The sequence below is a fragment of the Babylonia areolata genome, chromosome 3 (genome assembly GCF_041734735.1).
Source record: "Babylonia areolata isolate BAREFJ2019XMU chromosome 3, ASM4173473v1, whole genome shotgun sequence".
In the NCBI taxonomy this organism is placed as follows: Eukaryota; Metazoa; Mollusca; class Gastropoda; order Neogastropoda; family Buccinidae; genus Babylonia; species Babylonia areolata.
The window spans coordinates 17,522,934-17,543,157 of NC_134878.1; the positions used below are offsets into that span (position 1 = coordinate 17,522,934).

Below are 20,224 nucleotides of genomic sequence, written 5' to 3' on the forward strand. Positions count from 1 at the left end.
GTAGAAGTAGTAAAAGTAGTAGTAGTTGTAGATATTGTAGCAGCAGCAGTAGTAGAAGCAGGAGAAGACGACAGAAAGAAAAAGATGAAGATGCAGAAGGAGAAGGAAAAGATGATGAAGAAGATCAAAGTAGCTGCAGCAGTAGTATCAGCAGCAGCAGCAGCAGTGGCAGCGGCCACGGAGGTAAAAGAAGATGAAGACAACTACCAAGAAGAAGAACAACAATAAGAAGGAGAACATGAAGGAGAAGGAGAAGAAAGAGAAAGAGAATGATAAGAAGAAGAAGAAGAAGACGAGCAAGAAGGAGAAGAAGAATGAGAAGGAGAAGAAAGAGAAGGAATTGAAGGAGAAGGAGAAGAAAGAGAAGGAACAGAAGGAGAAGAAGAAGGAGAAGGAGAAGAAAGAGAAGGAACAGAAGGAGAAGAAGGAGAAAGGCAAGACAAGAAACCCCGTGGGGGCACACAAAAATGTTAACATACTTCATGCAAAATACAAAAATGAAATGTTGGTCACTCACGTGCTCTGCGCCAGATCCCACACCTCCACAGCTCCTTCGTTCACGCAGGCAAACACTGTGGAGGACCTCGGAGACCAGCACACATTGTGGACAGTTTTCTGAAAGGTTCCGCTCTCTCAGTGTAGTGTTTTGTATCATCATCATCATCATCATCATCATCATAGTAATGATAACAATACACGGCATTCATAGGGGCACAATTCTTTCAGAAGAAACTTGTTGCACAGCGCACACACACACACGCACACACACACACACACACACACACACACACAAACACACACACCCCACCTCCCCACATGCACACAACACATGTACATACACACAGAGTCCACATCTATGTAATACAGTGGCAGGGATGAAAAGAATTTTTTTTTTTAAAACCAAAAAAAACCAACCCAGAACAGAAAATGTTTATACAAAGGCTTGACTGAAAAAGTATGTTTTCAGATTTTATTGAAACTGGGCTGAAGTAAGCGTATTTCTCATGTATATACTGCTATACATAGTAACCATATTTTTGTTGGGTTTTCCCCTTTGAACAGGAGGTTAAATTTTCTCTTAAACATCATCATCATTACAACAGTTCTATTCTACACACTACATGTCTCCTATTACAGCACACAGACACTCCTATAGCACACACTGACACACTCATTACACACACACACACACACACACACACACACACACACACACACACACGCTCATATTATATACACACACACGCACTCATAACACACACACACACACACATATACACACTCATATTACACACACACAAACACACACACACGCACACACACTCATTGCACACACACACACGCACACACACTCATTGCACACACACATAAACCCACCCACCCACCAGCCACACACACATTATCTACCCCCCAACCCCTTCCAAACATACATTTGCCCCCCCCCCTCCCCCCCCCCCACACACACACACGCCCCCTCACCACCACCACCCCTTCCGCCCCCTCCAACCCCCCCACACACCCTCCCAACCCCCCAAAACCCCACACACACATACAGTGGAGGAGTGGAAGGTGAGGATGGGTGTGGTGCGGTCTTGGTGCCAGAGACGGATGGTCCAGTCAGCGCTGCAGCTCAGGAAGATGTCCGGCACAAAGGGGGACCACTGGATGTGGTACACTGGGGCCTGTGTGCACAACACAGCATGTACGATACACAGCGAAACACAGCACACACAGCACAATACAGCAAACACAGATGCAGCATATATGGCACAACACAGCACGATACAGCAAGCACATACAGTACACACAGCACAACACAGCACAACACAGCACACACAGTATGATACAGCACAACACAGCACGATACAGCAAGCACATACAGTACACACAGCACAACACAGCACACACAGTACAATACAGCAAGCACCTACAGTACACACAGCACAATACTGCACATACAGCACGTACAAAATACAACAAGCACATACGGCACAATACACACAGCACATACAGCACACACAGCACATACAGCACACACAGACTGCAAAGCACACATCAAAATACAGCACACACAGCATGTACAGCACACACAGCACAATACAACACATACAGCATGTACAGCAAACACAGCACACACAGCATGTACAGCAAACACAGCACATACAGCATGTACAGCACACAAAGCACAATACAACACACACAGCACACACAGCATGTACAGTAAACACAGCACAACACAGCATGTACAGCGCACACAGCACAATACAGCACAACACAGCATGTACAGCACACACAGCACAATACAGCAAACACAGCACAACACAGCATATACAGCACAACACAGCACAAACACAATACAACAAGCACATACAGCGCAATGCAGAGAGCACATACCGCACACATACCAGAATACAGCACACACAACACATACAACACACACAGCATGAAAAGCACACAGCATGTACAGCAAACACAGCGCAATACGGCACAACACAGCATGAACAGCACAACACAGCACAAACACAATACAACAAACACATACCGCACAATACAGACAGCACATACAACACACACAGCACAATACAGCAACATAGTGAACTAACTCTGCATATGCTGAATCAGAACACACACTACTGAGTACCACTGAAGTGACTCGGCAGCAGCGCAGGGTCTCCTCTGGTGTACGGCCTCCTGGCGGCTTAAACATTATTAGTTCAAGTGGACTATCAGCACTGAGATTGCAGCAGACAAACCCAGGTGTGGGGGACTCAGAATGAGCACATAGTGGGAGTGCTGCTGTTGGTGATGTCTTCGGGATCAAAGATACATATGTGAAGGACGCCATCATTTCAGTCCATTTCGATACACAAGCATACTAATTACTGATGGGTCCGACTCAAGATCTGTAGATTCGTCTTACATGCAGGAATAAAGCAACGCCACTGAAATGGTGCAGATGATGGTGAAGCAATAAAGACAATGACAAAAAATAACAACACACACACACACACACCAAAATCCAACAACATAAAATCAAGCATGCAACAGGCAGCTGAGACAGTGATGCACACGTCACTCACTGTGTGTCCAGAGTAGGTCTCCAGGTACTGCTCATTGTAGGAGCAGGAACACTTGTGGATGTAACCTTCCTCCGTGCCTGCCAGGTACCTGTCCACACAGCAGTCATGACATGATGGTGATGATGATGATGATGATGGGGATGATGATGATGATGATGATGATGATGATGGTGATGATGATGATGATGATGATGATGATGATGGTGGTGGTGGTGGTGGTGATGATGATGATGATGATGATGATGGTGATGGTGGTGATGATGATGATGATGATGATGATGATGGTGATGATGATGATGATGATGATGATGATGATGATAATGATAATGATGATGATAATAATAACAATGATGATAATAATAATAACAGTGATGATGATAATAATAATAACAAAATGAAATTGATAATGATGATAATATTGATAACAATAATGACAACAACAACAATAATAATGCTAATAATAAAATAACAATGGTAACAATGATGATGATGGTATAAGAAGAAGAAGAGGAAGAAGAAGAACAATAACAACAATAGGAAGAAGAAGAAGAAGAATTGATAATGATGAAAGTATCAACAACAATAACAAAAATAATAATGACAATAACAATGACAATAAAAAAATTTTAAAAAATGATAATAATACTAATGAAAATAATAACATTACAATCAATATTAATAATAACATGGGGCATCAAACCCTGATCACTGGCGAACTCTAGTTCAGAAGTCCAACACATGAGTCTGCCACTGCATTGCTATAATGATAATAATAATAATAATAGAAGAAGAAGAAGAAGAACAATCCTAATCCTAATCCTAACTCACTTGCTGGCTGACAGACAGACACTCACACATTCAGGTCTCTGGAGTGGAAGTCGAAACAGAGGCCGCCGGCGTGGCGGGAAATGAAGGCCTCCCCTTTCTTTTCCCTGGCCTTCCCTGCCATGCGCGTCGGCAGCTTCTTCAGCCGCATGATGTCTGGCAAAACAACCGTTTGGTTTTCAACAGCAAACACAAGTGTAGTAGAGATGTAAACGGTGGATAGGACAGAAAGCAAAATCATGTTGATTAAAGAGAAGTTGGAATAGCCTTAAAAAAACGATGAGCGTATTATTACTGAAGTGTTTTGTTGCTGTTTTTGTAGGTGTTGGTTGTTTTGGGTTTTGTTTTTATTAGACTTTAAAGTGAAAACTGTGCAAGTAGATGAATAAGTAAACAAAATGCATATCACTACAACTACAACTACTAACAATAACAATAAAACAAAATACAAATCTGAAAAAAAACATATACAATAAAATGTCCCCTATCCAACCTATCCCACCACACCCTACCTCCCCCCTCCAACACCCCAGCAAAAAATGAAATAAAAAGGAAGAAAAGAAAAGAAACGACCTCAGTGTCGATGAATTTCTCCATCCCCACCCCACCTTGGGGCTTGGGCCTGTGAAAACCCTGACTGACTCGCTCCTGTCCTCCGGCATAGCCTCATGGTTTTAACCCCTGCGCCATGGGAACATAGAACAGGACACTTCCAACCTAAACATAACCAGGAACAACCCTGAAGATACCACCACCCCAAAGAGGAGCCAGGAATCAGCCAGGACACCCCTCAAACTGCCAGCCAGGACTCCCCCACTACAACAATCCAAACAGGGCGCCACCCCCCTTGTGGATCATCGCCTCGGGAAAAAAAAGGGAGGCTGGGAGGACCAGCCTCGGGGAAAAAAAAAAAAAAAAATTAGACTCTCTGAAAGACATCCGCTATGAAAAACTTGACCTTAAGGGCTTCTTGCCGATAGGTCGTTAAACTCCACATACACACACACACACACACACAAAAGAAAAATGAGACAAGCCAAAACTCTGTCTAAATCCTAGCAGATGGATATAATAAAATAAAATAAATGTTGACCCATCCTAGCCCTCAAAGCCCTTGCAGAATAAAATGAAATAAAATAGAATATAACATGATAAAATAAAACAAAACAAACCATGACAGACCATAGCTTTCAAAACCCTTGAAGAATGAAATAAAACAAAACGAAATAAAATAAAGTAAAATAAACCACAACCCATTGTATCTCTAGAAGCCTTCATAGAATCAACCAAAATTTAATTTAATTCTAAAACAATATAAGATAAAATAAACCGCAACCAACAGTAGCTCTCAAAGCCCTTGCTGAATAAAATACCCATAAGTTTAAGAAAAGAAAAGAAAATTCAAATCAAATCAAATGAACTGTGACCTACCATAGCTCTCAAAGCCCTTGCAGAATAGAATTTATTTATTTATTTATTTATTTAGCTAGTTTTTTGTATGTTAGTCAGTCGTGTCCAACTATGACCATCAGAATAGCAGAGGAGGCAAATGCTGTCCCAACCATCTGGGTTAGAATTTGATTATAGTGGAGAGTGGCTTGCCCAAGTTACATCCCCACTCTCTCAGCCAAGAGGGTTTTAGGGCAGCCAGCACTAGGGTGGTTCCCAAAAGGTCAACTAGCCCCCAAGGCTGCAGCACTGACAGCCACTGCAACCATGCCTCCTAGCTTGAGAGCCATAGTCCTTCACAAAAGACTAAGCTGCAAATGACTTCCCACTGCAATGGAGAAGCCTTTGACGGTACAGCTCTCACTTTATGAATAGAATAAAATAAAATGAAACAGAATAAGACAAAATAAAATAAAATGAAACCAAAAGACAACAAACCAAACCAAAACAAACAGCAACCCACCATAGCTCTCCAAGCCCTTGCAGAATGGAATAGAATAAAATGAAATAAATTAACATCAGACTAAATGAAATAAAACGAAACCAAAACACAACAAAAACAAACACAAAACAAAAAAAACAAAACAAACACCAACCCACCATAGCCCTCAAAACCACTTGCAGAATAGAACAGAATAAAATGAAATAAATTAACGTAAGATATAAAATAAAATAAAACGAAACCAAAACATATCAAAACAAACACAAAACAAACACCAACCCACCATAGGACAGAATGAAATAAAATCTTCTTCGTTTATGGGCTGCACCTTCCATGTTCACTTGTATGTACATGAGTGGGCTTTTAGGTGCACGACCATTTTTACCCCGCCATGTAGGCAGTCATACTCCGTTTTCAGGGGTGTGCATACTGGATATGTTCTTGTTTCCATAACCCAACGAAATCTGACATGGATTACAGTATCTTTAACGTACATATTTGATCTTCTGCTTGCGTATACAGACGAAGGAGGTTCAGGCACTATCAGGTCTGCACATATGTCGACCTGGGAGATCAGAAAAATCTCCACCCTTTACCCACCAGGCGCCGTTAATGAAATTCAAACCCGGGACCCTCAGATTGAAAGTCCAACGCTTTAACCACTCAGCTATTACGTCCATCTTAATGAAATAAAATGACATACAACAAAATAAAATAAAATGAAACCCAAAAACAACAAACTAAACCAAAACAAATGGCAACCCACCATAGCTCTTAAAGCCACTCGCAGAACAGAAAAGAATAAAATGAAATAAAATAAGATAAAACTAGACAAAATAAAAACAAAACCAAGAGACAACACAACAAAACAAACAAAAATCAAATTAAAAAAAAAGAAAGCTACCCACCATAGCTCTTGCAAAATGGAATAAAATGAAATAAAATGAATTAACATAAGACTAAACAAAATAAAACGAAACCAAAATAAAACAAAACACAACAAAAACAAAACAAAACACAACAAAAACAAAACAAAAGCAAAACAAACCAAGTCAAAAGAAACAGCTCTCAAAACCCTTGCAGAATGGAATATGATAAAATGAAATAAAATAACAAAAGACTAAAGACAATAAAAGAAGCAGCTCTCAAAACCCTTGCAGAATGGAATACGATAAAATGAAATAAAATAACATACGACTAAAGACAATAAAACGAAAGCAAAACACAACAAACCAAACCAAACCAAACAGGCAACCCACCAAACAAAAACAAACGAAACCAAAACAAGCGTCACCCCACCATAGCTCTCGAAGCCCTTGCGGATGGACCACTGGGTGACACGGCCATCGGTGGAGATGGAGATGAGCACCTCTGCCCTCTCCTCCCCTGACCCCCGCTCCTTCTCGATCCACTGGATCTGCCACACGGGGCCCAGGTGCTTGCCGTGAGTCTCTCTGGAGACACCACACACACACACACACACACACACACACATGCCAGTCGGGCCAGCCGTTTTTGTTTGTTTGTTGTTGTTCTTGTTGTTTCTCTTCTCTCTCTCCCTCTTTTTATCTGTTCACATTCCCCTTTCATGGGGTGCCGAGGCCAAAAATGAATAAACCACATCTGTCTCAGTCTCCCTCAATTCTTTTTATTTATGGATGGGCGCTAGGGGTCGTGGCGGGGGGGCGGAAGGGGAGAGTGGCCTTTCTTCCAAGTAAGGTAAATGTAAGACTTTTGTTGTGTGTGTTGTAACATGTGAAGGAATGCGAGTCACTTTTGGTGTGTGTTTGTGTGTGTGCGTGTGTGTGTGTGTTTCAACTTCATTTTAATGGTGTGTTGTGGCTGGGTTTTTTCATGCTGACACTGTTGTTATTTAAGTGTTGTTGTTGTTTTTTTGTGTGTGTGTTTTTTCATTTGCTTATTTATTTTCAGTTTAATTCATTTTTTTTTTTTTTTTTTAGATTTAGTTACTGGTTTATTTTGATTGATTTATTCATTGATTTGAAGACATCTATTTATTTGTTTATGTATCCTTTTTATGTTTTTTTTTTCTTGAGGCCTGACTAAGCATGTTGGGATACACTGCCAGCCAAACATCTGCTTATCTTATAAGGATTTGTCTGAACACTGTGACGCCTCCTTAAGTAACTGAACTGGGGTTTGGTTTTTTTTTGGGGGGGGGGGGGGGAGGGGTAGGGAGAGGGGGTGGGGGCGGGGGCATTCTTGCTGTTTAATTTTTCTTTTTTTTCCCCCATTCCTTCTGAATCAGAGCTATGCCAGCACATGAATGACTGGTATGTCAGTGTTTTGATTTGTCTGTGCACAAGATTGGGCACTGTCTCCATGCTTAGCATTATTGTTGTTTTTTTTGTTGTTGTCATTTTCAAGAAATTATGGATTTGGTGAAGTTTTTGTTGTTGTTTTTGCTCCTTTTTTTTTTTTTTTTTTTTTTTTTTTTGGTTTTTGTTTTACATGATGAACTAGTTGATAATTTCATTTATATGTTTTCACTTCAGTAAATAAGCTTTTGTTTATGAGGAGAAATAAAAGTGGTGAAATGTGTGTTTTGGTTGGTTGTATGCTTGTGTTTTTTGTTGCTGATTTTTTTATGGGGGGGGGGGGGGGGGGGGTAGGGAGGGGGGGGGGGGGGGAGCTGTTTGTTGTTTTGTTGCTGTTTTCTTTTTTTTAATTTTTAATTCAGCGATAAACATTCTTTTTGTTTTGTTGAAAAAGTGATGAGTTTGTCCATGTTTGCTTTACTCTAAGCCGGACTGTGTTTTTTTATTTTTTTATTTTATTTATTTTTCTTATTGCTTTTAATGAAGACTATGTCTGCTTCTAACAAATTTAATATGAAGTTGGTTTTTTTACTCTGCCATACATGTAACTCATAATGCACACATTACTCATTTATAATATATAGAACAGAGGAAGCTAAAGAAGTTCAATGATAAACAACAAGGATGGCAGTCATGCATTCATATGCATTTGCACACACATGTGTGTACACACACACACTCAAACACATGCAGATGCACTCGAGCACACACACTGCACACCACACATTCACAAACACAGACATTCTAATATTACTCAGTGTGGATAAAATATCAAACTAAGGAGAGCACACACACACACACACACACACACACACACACACACACACACACACACACACATTCTAATATCACTTAGCACATATAAATAATTTACTTAAGAACACATATAAACACACATGCAAGCGCGTGCGCACACACACACACATGCACACACACACACTGCTTAAATGTTCATTAATTTAAAAGTCTCATTTCATGACACAGTGACTACTTTTTGTTAAAAGAATACTTAGACATGCATATACACTGTGATTAGTTTCTATGAAGTATCATTATTTGTTTTATTCCAGTTAGTACTGAGATGTCTTTATGGTCCTATTGGCATGAATGTGTAGTGAATTCCATGCATACCACCTGCCAACTATGGGTAAAAAGCAAATAAACAATCCATTTTTACACATGTCTCTTCCATGTTGCTAACATCATACAATCAAATTTCCTAATGAGAATCTCTTTTCTGTGGGCATCATAAAAAAAAACTGGACTAACAAAATGGTCTTCAACTTAATTGTCTCTGTGTGACTGTGAGTGCATGCATGTGCTCATGCACCGTGTGATTAAAAAGGTGTGGGTAAGCAAATAAGAATGCGTGCCCAAGTGAAAAAAAGTTTGCGTGTGAACACACAGGCATGCGTAAATATGTTTTCAGACTTGTTAAACGTGTTCCAAAACAGCTGAGGTCACAACAAAGGAGCAAAAAGCAGCATACCAGCAGATTATCATTTGACATAAGAAAATTACCATTTAATCATATATTATAAGCAACTGTAGACATCTTAAAACTCAAACCCACAATATTTAAAAGCTCTTTAAGATAAGCTGAATGCATTCAAACTGCAAGCTTCCAGTGAGAAAACCACTTGGATTTTTTTTTCTTAATGGCAATTCAAAATACAGTTTTGGGGGGAATCTCCCAAACAAAACGTCTGAAATATTACTACCTGTATTTCAATCTTGTAACTGACCTTGTGGACTTGACATCATTTTTCATACTTATTTTCAAAGAGCCCACATTGTCAGTTACTACGTTTTTTAATGTTGCTGTGTTTGGTGGAATCCTTCTTATTTAACTTGCAAACAATTCTGCAAAATTGCAACTTTTATACATGGTTTGAAAGTTTACAAAGAAAATATTTCAAGAAAAATTGATCCAATTCAAAATAAAAGTGGAAAAAAAAAAAAGATGTGGAAGCCTCTTTTATCATTTAAAACCACTGCTTTGTGGTTATCAACATTTCCACTGACAGGCCACGATGGTTAATGACTGGGTATAGAAAAGAGAAACATTTCAAGTGAAATATTTTTTGTACATACGTCACATAAACAAACATATTAGAAACCTCATTTGTTGGATGCCTCTCCAAACTGTTACACTGCTCATTTTTGCTTTGTCTGTTTCAAACACTGCTACATTTCTTGGTGCTTTGCTACACTTCTTGTTGGTTTGTTTGTCTTCAAACACCAAACTCATATAATATAATCATATTATTTATTAAACCAAAGAAGAGGAAAAAAAACAACAACAAAAACACCACTTTTCCCATAGTCATCCCACAACCATAATCACCACCACGTCCATCCAGCATTCACTTTCACCTAACCCACAACCCTCAAACAGACAACCAGTTTTTTTCAATGGTTAACAGGACTCAGACTGAATGACACAAAAGCCAGCAATGTGTGGCCGACAAAAAACCAAAAAAACAAAAGAAAACAACCTCACATGAAGTTTGCGTGTTTGCCTCCATACAGAATGAAATCCCTTTGTCAAATATGATGCACATACATTTTAATGGATGAGTGTTTAGAAATATGGAACTTATTCTGAATTTTTGGTTCAAAAATTGTATCTCCACTGGGCAGAGTACCAGCTATTGTTATCAATTGGTTTGCCTTGGATCTGGCTCCAAAATGCCAGAAAACATAAGCTGTAGCACATGGATGACTGATGTTTGTAATTCTGGAATGTTTGCAGCAGGGGAACCAGTACCTAAAAAAGTAAAATATAGAGAGAAAAACTATCTTTAGATGTGCCATTATGACAATATGGAAATCCATATGATACAGAAAAACTCCTGCCAATGGTGACATGGGTAAATAAATGAGACAGAATTAAGGGAGAATACAGAACTTCCACAGAGGAGGAATATACTGAATACTGAGGTTTTCTGAATATTTAAAGTACATAAACTGGATGAGCATGGAAAGTTCTTCAGTCATTAAAAAAAACAAAAAACAACCATAACTACTAACACAGAAGAAAGGTCAACAAATTTCTTACTTTTGATAAACACAAAAAAATCTTTTTGACCAAAAATGCAGGTTACAAATAATGACAGATATAACTTCTGTGAGAAGGAAAATGATTCCATCAATCATTACTTATGGGCATGGCACTGCCCTCCCTCTGCTCCTTTTGGACAAAATAAGAAGAAGAAAAAAAGTGCTAAAGATGAATTGTGATCAACAGGACAGTCTATAGACAGAAAGTACTGTTTGATATTGGAAAAAAAATGAAAATGGACAAAATATTTCATCTAATACTACTAATGAGAATGTTCTTTATCTACAAAAATGTTGAAAGAACAAAATAAAAGCAACAATCAGTGTCTTAAAAATGATTTATGTTGCAGATATAAAATGGAGAAATCATACATAATTGTTAGACAAGGAATCTTCTAAATTTCTGAACAAAAAGGTGAATGGGGATTCATCAGAAGTTGGAGAATAAGAACAGTAATGTTTCAAAAGAGATATTTGTGAACAAACTATTTATCACATAAAGGAATATTAACTGAAAAAGACAAGTGTTTATATGTTGGAAATGTACGTTTACATGTTTATACTTTTTCTCATTTTCTATAACTTGGATGTGTGTGTTAAGCTAATGCTGTGAAAAACCAATGTTCTGTAGCAGTGTTACACTCAAGCTGCTTTGAAGCGAAGTGGGAATCACTGAGTTCTATTATTTTAAATGGTATCTTTTTAAAAGGTGTGTTTGATTGTGGTCTGTGTAATATTGCACTGTATGATTTGATAAAACAATTACCCCATACAATATATTTTCTGTCAGTTACTTTTTCTGTGTATTTGATGCCATTTGAATACTTTTATGCACGTGTTTATTTTACTATTATATTATTATATCATATTATTATTACTTGGTTGTTAGTTTATATGCTCAAATTTATTCATGATACTTATTCATGTGAACATTGATTGTCAGCTCATAACATAAATGTGCATCTACTTTGCTTGTGAAGTCTACAATTTCAAATCAAAAGAATCTTCTTTGCACGGACAAAACATAACAAACAAAAAGCACTTCAAAAACAAAACAAACTATGTTGTGATACTACATCCAGCCAGATTTATCGTATTTGAGATTATTAAAAAAATAAAAAATAAAAAAGTTATTATTATCTTATCTTTCTGTAAAAAAAATATTTAAAAAAAAAAAAAGAAGAAGAAGAAGAAAAAAACAACAACAGATAAATTCAGAGTGTGGAAAAACCTCAAACTTAGATTTGTTTCTTTTACTCTTGCAAACACTTCACTCCTTCCTTCCTTCCTTCCTTCCTTCCACAGAGTGACCACAATCAATTGATGATTACTCTGTCACAAGTCACTCAATATTTAACTTACAGGTTGGGGGGAAAATGAAAGTAATTAAACCACAGAGAAAAAAAAAAGTAGTTCAAACTCAGTAAACACTCATCGATGATTTTAACCACATCTAATACACAGTGGATCAAATCATGTCTGCAATATGAAGAGGGTTATGAAAAGCATGCAAAATGTCCAATACACCCAAAGCCCCCAATCCAGTCCCTGCATGGGCATTTGTGCACGGATGTCTGACACGCCTCACACTATCCAAATAAAAGCAACCATAAATCTCACTCATTTTCAATATATAAAAGTATATGTTGTTCTTTTTTTCAAAGGTCTGAAAAAATATGCTGTAGGTTTAGTTTCTTTTATAAACATCTAATTTGAAGTTAGTTTGATGATTACTATTCGTTTTGTTGTCTTATTTACCTTTTATTTTTTCACCTTTAATTCATACTTCAAAATGCAGAAAGCAAAAAAAAAAATAAATAAATAAAAAGTTCAATTTGGAACAATCATAAGCAAAACCAAAAAACAAACAAACCCCAAAACAATTTTCCTGTTCAATTTGGAACAATCTTATATATGAACAAAAACTATGCCAGGCTTTTTTCTCTCTCAACATGAACAAATGCCTCCGAGGGACGCAGTTTGGAGGGCTTCCCAAACAACGGCATCCCAACCGCACGCTACACAATCCATGATTACATGTCGTTTATCGAGTTATCCCCTGCCGGAGCCCCTCTGGACCTGTAGTTCCTACACACAACAAGGCACAGAGAGATACAACAGGGTTTGGTCTGCTGGAATGCATGCAACATGAAGCGTGGGCTTTCACAGAACTATGGTATTTCAGATGCTGATCAAATCATACACTGAACAAATAAACAAACAAAAAAAAAAAAAAAAAAAAAAAAGAATGATCAACCAGTGTGTCTCATCTCTCTCTCTCTCATTCATTTTCATTTTCTCTTTGCCCTGAGGACTGGATAAAAAAACAAGAGAGGCAAGGCCTTCAAGGCTCACTTGTGATAAATTAAGTCCCCTAGCATTAATTACAGAGTAATTTCCCTTTTTTACTATCTGCACCAAAACGTTTGCAAAATAAATAAAAATTCCATGTTTAGCAAAAGAAGTTCCTGTTTGAACAAAAAATGATAATAATGACTCCTCTTGTTGTTGTGTCAGAATAAGAGGTCAAAGTGCCAAGTTTAGAGAATACAAAAAATATAAATATAACAGTAAATGCAGTTTGCATATAATTAGGCTTCTTTTTATTATTTTTTTGTGCCCATTGCAGAGGTGCAATATTGTTTTAAACAAGATGATTGGAAAGAACTGAATTTTTCCTATTTTTATGCCAAATTTGGTGTCAACTGACAAAGTATTTGCAGAGAAAATGTCAATGTTAAAGTTTACCACAGACACACGGACACACGGACACACACACACACACACACACACACAGACAACTGAACACCGGGTTAAAACATAGACTCACTTTTTTACACAAGTGAGTCAAAAAGCACATGAGCTGAGTAATAGTTGAAATCTTTTCTCACATGTTTGGGTTTGTTGGTTTTTTTTAAATATGTAGGTAAGAAAGCAACAACAACAAAAAAAAAGTAAAGTTTTTTTGTTTTTTTCAATTCTGTCATACTTTAGAGCTTGGTTCATCATTTCCTTCCACATCAAACCACACACACAACAGGTATGCATGGCAAAAAAAGAGAAGAGTATCAGCTATACACATCCAATCAATATTAAATCCTCTCTTCGTTACAACACCAACCTTCGCCATTGTACACATCTAGTCACTGATGCCATATCCTCTCTTCACTGCAGCAACAATCTTTGCCGTTCTACAATCCAGTCACTGATGCCATATCCTCTCTTCAATACAGCACCAATCTTTGCCGTTCTACAATCCAGTCACTGATGCCATATCCTCTCTTCACTACAGCACTGATCTTTGCCGTTCTACAATTCAGTCACTGATGCCATATACTCTCTTCACTACAGCACCGATCTTTGCCATTGTACAATCCAGTCACTGATGCCATATCCTCTCTTCACTACAGCACCAATCTTTGCCGTTCTACAATCCAGTCACTGATGCCATATCCTCTCTTCACTACAGCACCGATCTTTGCCGTTCTACAATCCAGTCACTGATGCCATATCCTCTCTTCACTGCAGCACCAATCTTTGCCGTTCTACAATCCAGTCACTGATGCCATATCCTCTCTTCACTACAGCACCAATCTTTGCCGTTCTACAATCCAGTCACTGATGCCATATCCTCTCTTCACTACAGCACCGATCTTTGCCGTTCTACAATTCAGTCACTGATGCCATATACTCTCTTCACTACAGCACCGATCTTTGCCATTGTACAATCCAGTCACTGATGCCATATCCTCTCTTCACTGCAGCACCAATCTTTGCCGTTCTACAATCCAGTCACTGATGCCATATCCTATCTTCACTACAGCACTAACCTTTGCCATTCTACAATCCAGTCACTGATGCCATATCCTCTCTTCACTACAGCACTAACCTTTGCCGGTCTACAATCCAGTCACTGATGCTGTATCCTCTCTTCACTACAGCACCAATCTTTGCCGTTCTACAATCCAGTCACTGATGCTGTATCCTCTCTTCACTACAGCACCAATCTTTGCCGTTCTACAATCCAGTCACTGATGCCATATTCTCTGTTCACTACAGCACCGATCTTTGCTGTTCTACAATCCAGTCACTGATGCCATATTCTCTGTTCACTACAGCACCGATCTTTGCTGTTCTACAATCCAGTCACTGATGCCATATTCTCTGTTCACTACAGCACCGATCTTTGCCGTTCTACAATCCAGTCACTGATGCCATATCCTCTCTTCACTACAGCACCGATCTTTGCCGTTCTACAATACAGTCACTGATGCCGTATCCTCTCCTCACTACAGCACCAATCTTTGCTATCCTGCATGTCCAGTCACAACTAAATGCTCTCTTCACATCAACACCAATCTTTGAGATTCTATTCATCCAGTCACAACTCTATCCTCTCTTTGCAACAACACCAATCTTTGTTACCTAACACATCCACTCACTACAATATCCTCTCTTCGCAACAACACCAATCTTTGTTACCTAACACATCCAGTCACTACAATATCCTCTCTTCGCAACAACACCAATCTTTGTTACCTAACACATCCAGTCACTACAATATCCTCTTTTCGCAACAACACCAATCTTTGTTACCTAACACATCCACTCACTACAATATCCTCTCTTCGCAACAACACCAATCTTTGTTACCTAACACATCCACTCACTACAATATCCTCTTTTCGCAACAACACCAATCTTTGTTACCTAACACATACAGTCACTACAATATCCTCTCTTCGCAACAACACCAATCATTGTTACCTGACACATCCACTCACTACAATATCCTCTCTTCGCAACAACACCAATCATTGTTACCTGACACATCCACTCACTACAATATCCTCTCTTCGCAACAACACCAATCTTTGTTACCTAACACATCCACTCACTACAATATTCTCTCTTCGCAACAACACCAATCTTTGCCATTCCACACATCTTGTCACAACTTCTTCTTCTTCTTCTTCTTCTGCGTTTGTGGGCTGCAACTCCCACGTTCACTCGTATGCACACGAGTGGGCTTTTATGTGTATGACCGTTTTGTCCCCGCCATATAAGCAGCCATACTCCGCTTTCGGGGGTGTGCATGCTGGGAATGTTCTTGTTTCCATAACCCACCGAACGCTGACATGGATTACAGGATCTTTAACGTGCGTATTTCATCTTCTGCTTGCATATACACACGAAGGGGGTTCATGCACTAGCAGGTCTGCACATATGTTGACCTGGGAGATCGTAAAAATCTCCACCCTTTACCCACCAGGCGCCGTCACCGTGATTCGAATCCGGGACCCTCAGATTGAAAGTCCAACGCTTTAACCACTCGGCTATTGCGCCCGTCTTGTCACAACTAAATCCTCTCTTTGCTATAAAGCCTTATCTTTGCGAACTATGCAACAGCAGACAGGGATGAGAGAGCAAAAACAGCAAAGCGTCACTTACTGGTTGTCGAGGATGGGTTCGTCTTTCGTGCTGCGGACATTGTAGATAGCCACCCCTCCGTCATAGTACCCTGCCTGTGGTGACATCATGCAAGGAATTATTGTACGGTTGTTGTTGTTGACAGTGATGCTGGTGGTGGTGGTGGTGGTAGGGAGTCTGGGAGGGGGGGGTGTGGGGGAGGGCGTGGGGGAGGGTGTGGTAAGAGAGAGGAGAGTTGAGTGGGGGGGTTGGAGGAAAAGCAGATGGACTAAAGATACAAAAAGACACCACATTAACAACAGTACACACAACAAGACTGTTTCTTCCCTGGCTGTATTGTTTTCTTGTATGTGTGACTCTGTGTGTGTGTGTGTGTGTGTGTGTGCGTGTGCATGTGTGTGTCTGTGTATGTTGCTTGTGTGTGTGTGTGTGCATCGTTGTTTGTTTGTGCATGCATGCGTGTGTGTATATGTGTGCGTTTGTGAGCATTAATGTGTGTGTGTGTGTGCGTGTGTGTGTGTGTACATGTGTGTTCACATGTTTACACTCAAGGACACAGCACATGTAGGAAATGGACTAACCACACTGACCCACAAAAAATGCAATCCAATAAAAAAAAATCTATAAAAAAAAAAACACACAGACAACTCACTGCTAAGATGTTGGAGTTGGCAACAGAGAAGTCCAACGCTGTCACTCCATTCTTACATGTGTATATCCTTTCTGGGTACTGTCAGAGCAAAAAAAACAAAAACAACACACATTGTTATTTTTGTCATATAGACATAGACAAACTTATTCCATGAGTTTTCATAAATGGGATTAAGCAAGTGTGTATGTGTGTGTTTGTGTGTGTGCGTGTGTGTGTGTGTGTGTGTGTGTGTGTGTGTGTGTGTGTGTGTGTGTGTGTGTGTGCATGTATGCATGCATGTGTGGAGAGGAATTGTGTGTGTGTGTGTGTGTGTGTGTGTGTGTGTGTGTGTGTGTGTGTGTGTGTGTGTGTGTGCATGCATGTGTGGAGAGGAACTCTGTGTGTGTATGTGTGTGTGTGTGTGTGTGTGTGTGTCTGTGTGTGTGTGTGTGTGTGTGAGGGATAGGATGTGGAGGGAAGGGAGCGTCATTACCTCAGGGTTTTTCAGAGACCAGCAGCAGATGATGCCGGACTTCTGGGCGGTGAACTCATACTGCCCGTAACCCACAGCCACCAGGTCCTGTCAACCACACAGTCCATCAGCCTGAGATTCCTTCCTCCCTCCCTCCATCCAGCACCCTCACCCCATCCATCCATCCATCCATCATTCCATCTATCCATCCATTCATTCGTCTATCCATCCATCCATTATTCCGTCTATCCAGCCATTCATTCGTCTGTCCATCCATCCCTCCTTCAATCTATCCATCCATAAATTTGTCTAACTATCTATCCCACTTTCCATCTATCCATCCATTCATTCATCTATCCACCCATCCCTCCTTCCATCTATCCATCCATTCATTCGTCTATCCATCCATCCCTCTTTCCATCTATCCATCCATTCATTCGTCTATCCATCCATCTTTCCATCTATCCATCCATAAATTCGTCTATCCATCCCTCCCTCCTTCCATCTATCCATCCATTCATTTGTCTATCCATCCATCCCTCTTTCCATCTATCCATCCCTCCTTCCATCCATTCATCCATCTCCTTCCATCTATCCATCCATTCATTCGTCTATCCATCCATCCCTCTTTCCATCTATCCATCCATTCATTCGTCTATCCATCCATCCCTCTTTCCATCTATCCATCCATTCATTCGTCTATCCATCCATCTTTCCATCTATCCATCCATAAATTCATCTATCCATCCATCCCTCCTTCCATCTATCCATCCATTCATTTGTCTATCCATCCATCCCTCTTTCCATCCCTCCTTCCATCCATTCATCCATTCCTGCATCCATCCCTCCTTCCATCTATCCATCCATTCATTCATCTATCCACCCATCCCTCCTTCCATCTATCCATCCATTCATTTGTCTATCCATCCATCCCTCTTTCCATCTATCCATCCATTCATTCGTCTATCCATCCATCCCTCTTTCCATCTATCCATCCATTCATTCGTCTATCCATCCATCCCTCTTTCCATCTATCCATCCATTCATTCGTCTATCCATCCATCCCTCTTTCCATCTATCCATCCATTCATTCGTCTATCCATCCATCTTTCCATCCATAAATTCGTCTATCCATCCATCCCTCCTTCCATCTATCCATCCATTCATTTGTCTATCCATCCATCCCTCTTTCCATCTATCCATCCCTCCTTCCATCCATTCATCCATTCCTGCATCCATCCCTCCTTCCATCTATCCATCCATTCATTCATCCATCCTTCCTTCCATCTATCCATCCATTCATTTGTCTATCCGTCCATCACTCCTTCCATATATCCACCCATTCATTTGTCCATCCATCCATCACTCCTTCCATCTATCCATCCATTCATTTGTCCATCCCTCCTTCCATCTATCCATCCATTCATTCGTCCATCCATCCATCCCTCCTTCCATCTAACCATCCGTTCATTTGTCCATCCATCCATCCCTCCTTCATCTATCTATCCATTCATTCGTCCATCCATCTATCCCTCATTCCATCTATCCATCCATCCATCCATCCACCCATTTATTCGTCCATCCCTCCTTCCATCTATCTATCCATCCATTCGTCTATCCATCCCTTCCTCCTTCCATCCCTCCATCCATCCATCACCCTCCCTTCCTTCCTTCCTTCACAGCCATCCATTCATCTGACCACCTTTCAACGACCAGCCAACCCGCCAAATGAATTAACAAATTATTCAAGCAACTAACAAACCAGCTTGACATCCACCCATTCATGCACACACACACACACACACACACACACACACACACACACACTCAGACACGGCCTGAAACTGGATACTTCTCTCCACCTCCATCCATCCTCCTCACTTCCTTTCTTCATACCACTACTGCTACCACTAACTATTACTACTACTACTACTACTACTTATCATTATTACTTGTGGTGGTAGTAATGGCAGTATCATTATCATTGTTATCATTATTATTATTATCACTATAATTATTGTTATTGTCTTCTTCTTCTTCTTCTTAGCAGCAGCAGCAGCATTATCGTTATTATATCATCATTATCATTATTATTATATTGTTAAGTATGTTTATATTACTTTTTCAAACCTTTCAAAGCACTTAACAGTAAGTCAGATACAAAATACATCAGAACCTATTCACACATTCACACTTATACACCCATTTGTAAATCTGAAATAAAAGTCCTTCATAACCTGACTTAGTTTGCTAAAAGAAAATATATGACACTACATTGGCACACACATACACATGCACAGACACACACAGACACAGACACACACACACACACACACGCACAAACACCCCCGCACACAAACATCCACACACACCCATGCACACCCACACACACTTTCACACACAAACACTCCCCAACTCCCACAAACCCCCTCTAACCCTTCCCTCCATACACACACACACACACACACACACACACACACACACACATGCATA

At 39.8% G+C, this 20,224-nt stretch overlaps 1 protein-coding gene across 1 annotated transcript in view; it reads right to left on the reverse strand.

Annotated features, from left to right (window-relative positions):
- The window catches only part of LOC143280479 (dynein axonemal intermediate chain 4-like), a 51,867-nt gene that overhangs the window by 9,852 nt on the left and 21,791 nt on the right, over positions 1 to 20,224 (reverse strand). Inside the window, exons 13-20 of the mRNA XM_076585133.1 lie at positions 17,753 to 17,839; positions 17,281 to 17,358; positions 16,650 to 16,723; positions 7,096 to 7,250; positions 3,935 to 4,061; positions 3,081 to 3,168; positions 1,554 to 1,682; positions 518 to 615 (exon numbers count right to left, since the gene is read on the reverse strand). Coding sequence (XP_076441248.1) covers positions 518 to 615; positions 1,554 to 1,682; positions 3,081 to 3,168; positions 3,935 to 4,061; positions 7,096 to 7,250; positions 16,650 to 16,723; positions 17,281 to 17,358; positions 17,753 to 17,839 — 836 coding nt within the window. The remainder of the gene's footprint in view (positions 1 to 517; positions 616 to 1,553; positions 1,683 to 3,080; positions 3,169 to 3,934; positions 4,062 to 7,095; positions 7,251 to 16,649; positions 16,724 to 17,280; positions 17,359 to 17,752; positions 17,840 to 20,224) is intronic.